The sequence below is a fragment of the Electrona antarctica genome (genome assembly GCF_951216825.1).
Source record: "Electrona antarctica genome assembly, chromosome: 1".
In the NCBI taxonomy this organism is placed as follows: domain Eukaryota; kingdom Metazoa; phylum Chordata; class Actinopteri; order Myctophiformes; family Myctophidae; genus Electrona; species Electrona antarctica.
Genome location: NC_136806.1, coordinates 31639870 through 31653155, shown reverse-complemented (window position 1 = coordinate 31653155; position 13286 = coordinate 31639870). Strand labels below are relative to the sequence as shown.

Sequence of the window (13286 nt, the reverse complement as noted above, 5' to 3'; positions counted from 1 at the left end):
CCGAGTGCCACGCTACGAGCTTGTAGATCTGCTGAAAAATCGTGAAAATGTGGCGCAAATCTTTCAATATATTATTTCAGAGTGAACGTTTTTAACTCAAATCTTTGCTTCTTGGGGGTCCCTGGAACAACATATTTTCAGATGGGGGTCGGCGGCCAATTACATATAATGTTTGGGGTCCTTGACATGAAAAAGGTTGAGCACCACTGACATAGAAACAGAGGTTTTTCAGAAAACTGTCAGGATTTTGAATACATCTTTTTAAGAATCTGCCTCAAAATGGGCTAAAGAGTGTCTTGAACAAGTGTGTCATACATCCGGGGCCGATAGGTAGCCCACTCTGAGGACATGACACTCGCTAACATGGTGTAACTTTGATCTTGTGATATCCCATGATGCTGCTGGACAACCCGTGGCTCTTGAGAGTTCATATCTGAGGCAGCGCTTTCAGGAAACAAGTTAAACGTATTGTCCTGTGTTTCGCCATGTAGCCTGAGAACTTGGACGAAACAAACTGTTTTTTTTTAAAGCACCGCAAATGTTGAGTTAAGATTTGGTTTTGGTTTGCTGCCTGAGAGATAGAGTTGGGTCACTTTGAAACAATGAATGTGTGTAAACCCGGCAAGCACTGACTCACCGTTCCTCCTCGATGTTACGTTTATGGTTTTTATCTTGTAAACATGCACATTTGACCATGCAAAATCCTTTGAGGTAAGGTTGTTACAGTACTTCCTCTGAGTCAGGCGCTCAAATATCAAACAATGATGAAACGTACTGAACTGTGACTCTCTTCTTTCATGGTTATACCATGATTTTGAGTGGTGCAACCACTGTCTCCTATAGACAGCTATGTGTGTCCCTGGGTCCCTGGCTGTGTCCCTGGCTCGCTGTGTCCGAGCACGAAAATAGTGTTTGGTTGGTTTTCACCACCAAGTGTCACTGTTGCGCAGCCTACACACACACACACACACACACACACACACACACACACACACACACACACACACACACACACACACACACACACACACACACACACATATTAACTGTATATATGATGATGTCGGGTGTTACAGTACAGTACAGTACAGTACAGTACAGTACAGTACATTACAGTACAGTACAGTACAGTACAGTACAGTACAGTACAGTACAGTACAGTACAGGGACCCCCTGGGGACCGCCACACGATAACTCTGTCATTTCTCAACCATTTCGGAGGCGGGGACCGGGCCGGCCCCCTGGGTGCTTTCCTGCTTGTTCCGGGGACCCCCCGGGACCCCCCGGGACCCCCACGCGGTAACTGTCATTTCTCGATGGGACGAGAGTGTCTTTTGGCTGTTTATCAGCTTCTCTCTCCATTTCTTCAGGGTCCCAACGCACTCGTGACGTACACCATCATCAGCGGGGCGGAGGAGAGCTTTCGGATCGACCCCGAGTCGGGTGACCTGATCGCCACCAAGAAGCTGGACCGGGAGCGCCGCTCCAAGTACTCCCTCCTGGTGCGCGCCGACGACGGGAAGCAGTCGTCGGACATGAGGCTGAACATCACCGTCAGCGACGTCAACGACCACACCCCCAGGTTCTCGCGTGGAACGTACTCCTTTGACATCCTCGAAGACACCGCGCCGGGTAAGGACTCACGCCAGTGTGCGAGTGACGCCGTCACAGTGAGTGCCGTCCGTCTGTGGTGGAAAAAGTACTCAAATGTTTGACTTAAGTAAAAGTATAAATACTGCAATGTAGATGTACTCCGTTACAAGTAGAAGTCCTGTATTAAAAATGTACTCAAGAAAAAGTACAAAAGTATCGGCATCAACATGTACTTAAAGTACTAAAAGTACAGATAATGTGTACAAAATCTTTTGAAAATAGCGGATCTACAAGCTCACAATGCGTTGCGATGCGCCGAAATGTATATTGTTGGAGTGCTTAATGTATGTTTTTAATAAAAATTAAAATCTCCAAAGTAACTAAAGTTTTCAAATAATTGTAGTGGAGTAGAAGTAAAAATATTGGAAATTGGAAATACTCAAGTAAAGTACAAATACCTCACAATTAGTACAGTACTTAAGTAAATGTACTTACTTAGTTACTTTCCACCACTGCCGTCCGTGAAGCATAATGGTCGCTGTCGCGGGCAGAAACCTTGTATCGCCACATTTCAGCTTTTCATGTTTGCTTGTTTTTTTTCTTTCATAAACCAATGCCCTACTCCTGTGGTTTTCAACATTTTTCATATCAAGGCCCATTATTTTTTCAGCATTTAAGCCACGGACCATGCCATTTAGACTTGTCATTTAAGCCACGGACCATGCCATTTAGACTTGTCATTTAAGCCACGGACCATGACATTTAGACTTGTCATTTAAGCCACGGACCATGACATTTAGACTTGTCATTTAAGCCACGGACCATGACATTTAGACTTGTCATTTAAGCCACGGACCATGACATTTAGACTTGTCATTTAAGCCACGGACCATGACATTTAGACTTGTCATTTAAGCCACGGACCATGACATTTAGACTTGTCATTTAAGCCACGGACCATGACATTTAGACTTGCTGACCCAAAACGAAAGACTTTTGTTATCGTTGGATATAGGATTTTGTCCACAATTCCATTGTGTAATTATGTAGACTTCTTGTAAATTAAGTAATGCAGATGTTTAACAATGACTTAACTCTTGAGAGCGTAAAATGAAACCAAATGGACCCGTAAGGACCCGTAATGGTCCATTTGGGTTCATTTTACACTCTCAAAAGTAAAATAACTAATAAGGGTCCATTTGGTTCATTTAGCTGGGGACCACCTGGAACCCCCTCAAGGGCCACTGGTTGAAAACCTGGCTGCTAATGTTATGTATCATTTGGCCACACCGCTTTCCCGGTAGAGAACTAACATACAGCCAGAAATGTAGTGTAGTGTTTTTATATATATATATTAAAAAAAATAGAGATACCATTTTAATGTTACTGGTGCAACTGTGTCCCCATGCAGGCTCCATCGTGGCGGCCATCTTGGCCAGCGACTCCGACTCGGGCGCGAATGGGGAGATCACCTACGCGGTGGACGAGGACGACGAGGACGAGACCTTCCTCCTGAACGCGGTGACGGGCGTGTTCAACGTGACGCGCCCGCTGGACTACGAGGCCCAGCAATACTACGTGCTGACGGTGAAGGCGCGGGACGGCGGCGGCCAGGCCGGCGCCGTGCGCGTCTACTTCAACGTCCTGGATGTGAACGACAACCCGCCCGCGTTCAACGCCACGGCGTACAGCGCCTCCGTCTCGGAGAGCCTGCCCCTGGGCTCCAGCATTGTCACCGTGGGAGCCAGCGATGCCGACGATGGTACGTACCAGAGCCATAGAGTAAGACAGAGTTACGACAACTCCGTTCACTTCATGGGGCCAGTCCGATGGCGGCTCTTCTACATAGACTTCTATTGGCGAAGAGCATTGCGAAGAGTGACAATGTCCTGGACCGGAAGTTGGCAGAATGCACTGGACTCGGGCAACAGCCCGGCCGTTTTTTAGTAGTAGTACAACATAAAAATTATAGAGACTTTAGTTGTCACTGTACAATACTTTAAAACGGTTGGCATGTTGCACACATGCCTAAAATTGCTGATACTTGCGCCGTCCTCGTTGAAAACAATGTATTTCAAACTCCAGCTTGTCACTCTCCAGGCCGCATGAACAGTCACTGTCCAGGCTGTCACTCTCCAGGCCGCATGAACAGTCACTGTCCAGGCTGTCACTCTCCAGGCCGCATGAACAGCGCTCGAGCGCTCAGTTTTCTGCCCCCTCAATGTCGTAACTCTATGGCTCTGGTCGGAAATAAAGCACTTAACTATCCAAAATGTTCATTTTTCAGGAAATGAAAAATATAATCTTTTCAGGAAAAAAGTTGGTGTTGTGACTTTATATATTGTCAATAAACTTGCATGAGAGGGATTTAGTTCTTTTAGCAGACAGATTGAGGGTCCAATGGAGTTAAGAGGTTTTGTCCAAAGCGAAAGCGCTTTTTACAAATTTTCATTGGTTCAATATTTTCAAAACAGCACACAGATGTAAAGGGTGTTCAATAGCACTGATTTATGAAAAAATGGAGTTAGGTGGTATCCTCCCGACAGCAACGTTATGTAATATCTACATACAGTACATTCAGGGCCCCGATTAAGACTTTGCATTGCCCGGGGGTGGGGCATTTGCCATTGATAATGAAAGGAGAATGTACGTCATATGTGGACGAGCAAATCGACTTTTCTAAACACAGTGCAACTGTTTTAATTCCGCTCGGGACTATATATAATTATATTAACATTAAATTCATTGAATATTTTCTTTTAACATTGTATCATGGTTAAAAGATAATAACATAAGTTGACAAATTAATTCATGATCCAATTAATTTTTGTATTGGATGATGTACGATGATAAGACTTCACACGGGTGTGATTTCTTTTTTTCCCCAGGGAAGGTTGGCAGAGCACAAGTGCCTTTTTTCAGCAACGCCCTGCTTCACATTTACACACAACTCAGTCTGTCTGACTGGAGCTAATCTCGCAAACCGATGGACCACCACAGCAAACTTAACAACATGTGCATGCTGCCAGTAGGCCACAGAAATACCTCCACAAATGTTTTATTTTTTTCTTCTTTCTTCGTTTTCTTCATATGTTTTATATATATATATTTTTTATATTTAACTAAAATGTTATAATTGAGGTTAATGGGGCTGCGATCGTGCTGAAACCTTTCCCTCATAGTGAAGACATTGAGATACAATAAGTCATAGACAAAATGATGCCACAGGTTGACCACATGTCGTTTCTATGTGGATCCCAAGATCCGCAAAATGTACTAGTTCATTTGTTTGTTTGTTTTGTGTATTAATTTATTTATTAATGTATTTACTGACTGACTGACTGACTGACTGACTGACTGACTGACTGACTTACTTACTTACTTACTTACTTACTTACTTACTTAATGATGCTCAGAACACCCACTGAATGATTTACATGTGCATTTTAGGCATTTGATGGTTGTTGTAGTCAAACATACTCACACATGTGAAACACGGTAACACCACAACAAGGTTCCACCATTACATGTTACTACGAACAGACATGAGAGGGTTAGCAGTCACAATTACAGTAACTGGACAGTGTGGTGATGGAATATCCCATAAACTGTGAGCATTTATGCAACATGTGACATAATTATACAATTTATTGTCATAGTCCATAAATCAGTTGTGTGAAAGGTCCTAATTTAATGTTGGGCTGTCACTTTGTTATGACAGTTGGATATAGAGTAGCAATTACACCTACATATATATTATTATTATATTTTTCCATGTCATGCATGAGTGATTCGACAAAATTACAACCCTTTGAGCATGCGATTAAATGGATTAAGATATCTCTCGATATCAGGTGGTGTGGCCATGTTTCTCAAGTGCCGGATGGCATTTTAACAGTCCCTGCTACTCTTTCCTACTGTAATTACCACTTCAAGCAGACCTAATGTGGTTATTGTGACCTACATTCCTGGGAAATACACTCAACCCCAGTCTGTCTTGGTCCTCGCTGGCGTCCGGGCAGTCTGACCATGTCCCAGACTCGCAGATATAACCTCCGCTTCTCACTGTCAAAACAACGCACTGCCATTGTTAGCACTTCCTAAGTCCCGGACCCTTGACCCCCAGACTGCGGCCGTAAAGACCGGGATGGAAGAAGAAGTGCTACTCTAGGCTTTTGATAAGGGATTGCTTGCTTGTGTACTGTAAATATGTGGTAGAGTGTGGGAAGATGCCAGCTTTCCACATGAATACCCCGTTGAGTTGAATTACAGACGCTCAATTTAAGCTCATTTTAACCCTGGCTCCAGGGCAGTAGTGCGGATTAGGGCCGATTTTAAGGCTAGATAGCTTCGCTACATTGGGGTTTAGTCGCACTCTAGTTATGTCATTTAAATAAATGTTGCTCTTTTGAGAGGGATTTTCCCAAATTGCTCGGCGGCGCTATCATTTTTAGGAAGTGGCCCACAGTGTTGTTTGTCTTTTGATAGCAATCGTGTCATGGTACAGGAATGAATCATCCACTTTGACGGACTAGTGTAGCAACCAGAGCTCCTGCTGATGTGCATGCACAATTTGTGGAAATGTATGTACGATAACGAACAAAAGCAGTTAATTCAAACTGATATTATGCATCTCTACCAATAGGAGCACTTTAAAAATATCAGTGACTAACCTCTAGTATGGTCTCACCGTTCGTTATCCTGCTATCCTGTTATTGTTTATACAAGATCATATATATATATATATATATATATATATATATAAATCAGTGCTATTGAGCACCCTTTACGTATGTGTGTTGTTTCAGAAATATTCTAAAGCAGCTGCCTCCACCACCTCTCCCCCTCTCATGGAAGTAATTGACAATATATATAATGTTACAACACCAACTTTGAGGCATTGTTGCTTTGTTTTCAAAATATATGGTTTTCTTCATTTCCTGAAAAATGAATCATTTTCATTTCCTGATTTTTTTTTTACTGAGATACATTGAATAAAAAAAAAATGACGTTCATGAGACCGATCAATGAAATAATGTTGTCTTCCAGGTCTAAACGCCCAGCTCTGCTACAGCATCGCGTCCGGCGACCCTCAGGGCCAGTTTGAGATCACGAAGGAGGGTGTTCTCCAGACCAAGAAGGCCCTGGACCGCGAGGCCCAGTCCTTCTACAACCTGGTCGTCACTGTGCACGACTTGGCCCCGCCTCCCGCGACACGCTTCACCAGCACCGCCCAGGTATATCATTGGTGGAACCGTGACTCATTAGATTTACTTAAGCACTGTACTTAAGTCAAATTTTTGATGTATTTTCACTTTACTTGAGCATGTCCATGACGTTTTACTTTTGCTACTGTAGATAAGTAAATTTTGAACAGCGGACTTTTACTTGTAACTTGTAATTGAGACTTTTAGGCTACTTAACACCATTCTTTTGGTGTTTTTACCCCTTCAGGACGGGAACCCCTATTGGGGTCCTTGTTGCTATGTACAGTATATTGGCAGCATAACATTTTTGTAATTTTTTTAATTAAAGTGACAAGTTTTTGAAATTTTTCTTTTTTTTCTTTGGTTATCTGAGCTCAATTGCACCCAAACAACTTGAACTTTTAACATTCAGTAGATTTTCTGTGGTCTGGGGTTTCCTGTGGAGTGTGATGTAAGAGCCAGCAAATCCCATATATCACAGTGGGATTTGCCAGCAGATGTCACTGTTTTCACTGTTTTGCCTGTTTTCATTGCAGCTCAAAAGGCTTCACAGACACAGAGAAAATACCAGAACGCAGAAAATCCACTGAATGTTCAAAGTTCAGGTTGTTTGGGTGTAATTGAGGTCATGAAACCTAAAAGAAAAACGAAAAATAAAAAGTATGAAAATGTATGTCATGAAACCTAAAGTTAATTAATATTTGAACATTTTCAGAAAACTTCAAGGTCAGTATTTAGAAGGCGTTTTTTAGAATCGGAATAGTCCTAATAAATGTGAGTGCTTTTCCCACCACTATCACTCCGCCCAGGTATCGGTCATCCTCCTGGACGTCAACGACTGCCCGCCCTCGTTCACGTCGCAGCGCATGGCCTACGTCCAGGAGAACACGCCCGTGGACACGGTGGTGTTCACGGCGCGCGCCGTGGACGTCGACAGCGGGCCCAACAGCTACGTGGAGTACGCCCTCAGGTATAGCGTTGATGTTGTCGAACTCAAACAACGACAAAAAAATTGTCCGTCGACTACCGTTTCTCACGTTTTTCAAAACGGAATTAACTCCTTCGGCGGCACACGTTTAATATCAAGTTTTAGTCGCAAATTGGCAAGCTTTTCAGCCGCCGAGCTCTTCTTTTGAAAAGCCACCAGGTGAACGGGGCACTCGCTAGATACAAAGCTCACGCGTTGTGAGCTTATAGATCGGCTATTTTCAGCAAGTGTAAGATCGGCCATTACGACGCCAACTAACTCAACTGTAGATTTAGTTGCCTAAAACTAGACGAACACTAAAACACTCCACGTGACTCAAATGTGACTCAAAACTAAATTAAAATCATTCCAAAAGACTACGACTAAATCCCCCAAAAATGTTGCTGTCAAAAACAACACTGCCCTCCTCCTTTACTTAGGGGGCCGTTCGGCAACAAGTTCAGCATCGGCACGATCGACGGCGACGTGCGTCTGGTCGGTGAGCTGGACCGCGAGGAGCTGGCCAACTACACGCTGACACTGGTGGCCACCGACAAGGGCGAGCCGCCGCTGTCGTCCACCATGGACGTGACCCTGACGGTGCTCGACGTCAACGACAACACGCCCAGCTTCTCGCAGAACGTCTACGACGTGGAGATCGAGGAGGACACGCTGACGGGCACCGACGTCCTGCAGGTGAGAGAGAAGACAATGAGATGACGAGCTGGGACAAGCTTAAAGATGGAGTGCCACCCTGAAACATGATCATCAGGTATTATTGAGGGGTACTAGCCCCTCCTATGTCCAGGCTTTGAGGGTTTGTGCAAACACAAACATTGAATGCCATTGACAATGAATGGCCAGTTTTGAGTGTTTGTGCAAACACAAACATTGAATGCCATTGACAATGAATGGCCTTTCTTTTGGGGGAGGGGGCTTTTCTGCCTTTATTGATAGATACAAGTGGAGATTGATGGGAAAGAGGGAGGGAGAGAAGGGAAGAGACATGCAGCAACGTTCGTCACTCATGAACGAGACTCAAACACGCGACGCACTGTCAGGCCAGAGCCTATATGTGGCATGTGCCTGGACCACAGTAGTGATTATGACTAAATATGAATACGTACTTGTGACGTAATCAGCTGATCTTTTGCCAACAACATGATTATCCATACTATAGACACAATAAGGTCTCTCTATTCTACTCTGGCCTACTCAGGTGCAGTGGTGGAACGCAACTAAGTACTAAGTATTTACTTAAGTACTGTACTTAAGTACAAATGTTGTTTTGTACTTCACTTGTGTATTTCCAATTTACAGTACATTTAATTCTACTCCACTACATCCCAGAGGCTAATATTATACTTTTACTCCTCTACATTTATTTAAAAACTTTAGTTACTAGTTATTAGATTTTATTATTATTATTACAAAACATACATTAACATTTGGGCCATTTGAAAATTGCCGATCTACAAGCTCACAATGCGTCGCAATGCGCATTGTGAGCTTGTAGATCTGCCATTTTCAAACGATGTTTCAACATTTGAAGACTTGAAAGGGACATTCTGCATAATGAGTAACTTTCTACTTTTGGTCCATTTTGACACCAATACTTTTGTACTTTTACTCAAGTCTATTTTGACCTTTTACTGTGTAAACGGAGCAGGTCCTACATCGCAGCACTGATACTTCTACTGAAGTAAAACATGCAAACGTACTTCTTCTTCCCCACCCACTTTGCTCAGGTGTTCGCCAGCGACGCCGACGAGGGCACCAACGGCCAGATCCGCTTCTCAGTCGCCGAGGGCAACGCCAACGGTGACTTCCGCATCGACTCGGTCACTGGAGTGATCTCGGTGGCCAAGCGGCTGGACCGCGAGGCGCGCTCCTCCTACTCACTGGTGCTCCAGGCGGCCGACCGCGGCAGCACGCCGCGCGCCGACCGCGCCACGGTCAACGTGGTGCTGCTGGACGTGAATGACTGCACGCCGGCGTTCGAGCTCTCGCCGTACACCGTGAACGTTCCGGAGAACCTCCGAGACCTGCCCCGAAACATCCTTCAGGTGAGTTGTGCAGAGCGGCGCGCATGTTGCGAGGGCTGTCTGTCACGATTTTTGAGGGACACTAGCCCCTCCTATGTCCAGCTTTGAGGGTTTGTGTAAACACAAACGTTATCCTAACACAAACATTGAATGCCATTGACAATGAATGGCTAGTTTTGAGTGTTGATTTTGTGTAATTTGTTTTGAGATGATGTATGATGATAACTTCACACGTGTGTGATTTTTACATTACCTGTTGAAACTTTGGTTGCAATCAAAGTCCTCCTGGCGCTATCCGGCATAGTGCCAGGCGGATTATACTGAGAACGCCCACTTTTCCTTTCTACCAAAACCGGGAAGCAAAATCTTCCATTTCTACGTCTGAACTAAACAGGGCAAGGCGTTGCCTAGCAATCCAAAAAATTGATTTTACCGAGACCGTTTTATATCGATGAAAAATAACTTAAAACAACCCCAAGTAAAACTTCATTGGTGCTTAGTTATGGACAGGAATTTGTTGCTGTCGGGCAGAAACCTTGTATCGACATATTTCAAGAATGTTTTTGCTAGATTTGTATGTTTTTGTTCGTTTTTCCTAAACTTTGTCATACAAGAGTGTCGAACAAAAGTAGTGAAAACAGCTGATCTGCAAGCTTGCGATGCAACGCGTTGTGACCTTGTAGATGTTTTTTAGTTATTTAGTTATTTTTAAATAATAAAATAGGAACGGTTTTGGACATAAACGGTTTCCTCCCAACGGCGACTATTTCCTGTGTGAAAACAAGGCCAGAGACCTTAATGACTTAACAGTTTAACCAGATATGCGATGACGCTAACCCAATAAGTACAAGGATGTATATGGAATCGTTTTAACTGAAGCACTGAGCATGGTGGTCTTGTTTTGTGTAATTTCATAACAAATACGAGATGAAAATTATGAAGAAATCAAATATGATTGCAATTAGTTCTGCTCAATTACATCTTTTTAGGGGAAAAGGGGGGGGGGGGTTGTGGGGTTGCAGCAACAGTGAGTTTGCTACACAAGTGCACTATGGTTCTCTGTGGCCCGTGAGATACAAAAAGCCGGGCAGGCAGCCCACAATATTGTTCACTAATGAACAATGTCGTGCAAAGATTTATAGCCCACTTTGAACAGTGAACTAGTAGGGTCTTATTTTTGTTATCCGTGAGCAAAATTAACACAGTGACTGGACAGAAGAAGTCATCCTCATATTTAACATTGAGTATACTGTAAATGGGCCTTTACTTTGAAACCATTAGTAGCTTGTGTCCAGCATTCCAGAGCAGCCAGTGGCCACAACGTTAGAGAAGCAGGCATGGATTTGTCATTAGAAGAGCTCTGGTTTGGAACCCTCGGACCAACTGTGAAATTCTGGTTAATGAGCAACAATTGCCCTTCCCCCAACGACTACCAACCACGTACCCACGAGCAATGCAAATTGCTCCTGGGGGGAATGCAGCTGAACATTGTGGTTATGCTAGTCTGATCCGCGATAAGGGTTTTAACTGTGAGTGAATCAGGGTAGCTAGTGCTGGAAAAGACTCCAAACAACTCCAGACCCAAACCCATGATGAATCCAGATTTTTGTTGTGTTCTCATTATCCGTCTGCCAGGTTGTTGCAAGGGACGATGACCAGGGGACCAACGGTCAGCTCAGCTACATGCTCGGCGGTGGCAACGACGAGGGCGCTTTCAGCCTTTCATCTGGCGGGCAGCTGAGCCTCAGCCAAACCCTGGACCGCGAGCTGCAAGGGAAATACATCCTTCTGGTCACAGCAACGGACTCGGGTAAGGACCCAGCACAGGTGCTCGTACAAGACCCACGAGGGCAGTCGTGGTGCCATTTTTGCAATACGGTGACAGAGAGGAACTGCTCTGCAGCACCATTTTTATTGCTCTTTTTTTTATGCATGGACATGACTAGTTATTTAAAGTATTTGTCATTATTGCTGACTGACTGACTGACTGACTGACTGACTGACTGACTGACTGACTGACTGACTGACTTACCAAACTGGCTGCTGATCTTGAACAGTTCCATCTTCTTTTCCATCCTCAGCCTCCTCAGAAGGTGTTTACAGTGGTTCTATCGGAATATTTCGCTGGTCATGGATAAAATACCAGTTAGACGCCCTGAGGTTGCGTGCACACTTCCGCCTGGGTGACGGCAGACTGCTGGGCCAGCACTGGCGCTTTAGAATAGGGGGGGGCTCACACCTGGGCCGTGGCTCAGCGGTCCAGGCACCTTGGCCGGTAGTCCGAGTCTGGCAGTGTCCTGCGGGTTCGACTCCCGATCCCGATGGCCTTTACTGCATGTCACTCCCCCATCTCTCTCCCCCATTTGTCTGTCCCTCTATAAAAAATATAAAATAAAGGCGAAAGCCGCAAAAACAAAAATAGAATGGGGGGGTCCTATCAACATATGTATGGAATGAATTCTGTAGTGGCCATATATGGAGCGTGTCTTGTGTGTACAGGGTTTGATGAGGTCAGATCAACATATGGAATGTCAGAACAGGTCAGCACCATATATGGAGATCTAAGGGTGGCAGTGGGGGCTGTGTCTTGAGTGTACAGGGTTTGATGAGGGCCCTGGTAGGGCCAGGCCTTAATTTTCGGGCCTGTTGAGAACTCTAGTTTTCGCCGGCTGCCGGGCGCGGCTGCACTAATAACTTCAAAACTAAGTTTGAATGGACCTGTATCAGTCAAAAGGGAGACATCGAAGAGGAAGGACGGGTGGGGAGGGATCAACATATGGCAGAAAGGGTGCTACACAAATCAAATTTGCTACTGTAATCCATTATTATTATTATTGTACTTTTAGTTTGTTCAACTGTAACTTTCTTCAGCAAAAGAGAGAACATGTCTAGTGAGGACAAACGTGCTACAACGAGTATAAGGCGTCTGCATTGCATCAGTCGGACATTGTTTGATTTCAGCAGAGCTTCAACATATTCCGAAAGCAAACAACAAAACCAAGCTAGGGAAAAATAAAACTAAATGTCAACAAACAACAATTTTGATTTGATTTCATACTGTGTGTGTGTGTGTGTGTGTGTGTGTGTGTGTGTGTGTGTGTGTGTGTGTGTGTGTGTGTGTGTGTGTGTGTGTGTGTGTGTGTGTGTGTGTGTGTGTGAGTGCGTGCGTGCGTGCGTGCGTGCGTGCGTGCGTGCGTGCGTGCGTGCGTGCGTGCGTGCGTGCGTGCGTGCGTGCGTGCGTGCGTGCGCATACGTGCTCGCAAGTGTATGTGTGTGTGTGTGGCATGATAACCTAAACATTCGGGAGTTTTTAGCTTGCTAAATAACGTTTTTTTTTTTCTTTTCTCCCTTATTCCCCAGAAGTCCTTTTCAGCGGGTTCGATTGAATAAGCGTCCTCTGTTTATTTGGATACAGCGGTGAGGCTTGTCGTAGCCAGATAAAAGGTTAACTTGTTATTGCACAGAGGCCGGTTA

At 44.5% G+C, this 13286-nt stretch overlaps 1 protein-coding gene across 1 annotated transcript in view; it reads left to right on the top strand.

The window, feature by feature from the left end:
• Window positions 1–13286, top strand: part of fat4 (FAT atypical cadherin 4) — a gene marked incomplete at its 5' end in the record, with an annotated part of 141231 nt that overhangs the window by 81208 nt on the left and 46737 nt on the right. Inside the window, 7 exons of the mRNA XM_079512858.1 lie at window positions 1371–1632; window positions 3005–3355; window positions 6643–6830; window positions 7610–7770; window positions 8208–8463; window positions 9516–9833; window positions 11448–11622. Of these exons, the coding sequence (XP_079368984.1) occupies window positions 1371–1632; window positions 3005–3355; window positions 6643–6830; window positions 7610–7770; window positions 8208–8463; window positions 9516–9833; window positions 11448–11622 (1711 nt within the window). The remainder of the gene's footprint in view (window positions 1–1370; window positions 1633–3004; window positions 3356–6642; window positions 6831–7609; window positions 7771–8207; window positions 8464–9515; window positions 9834–11447; window positions 11623–13286) is intronic.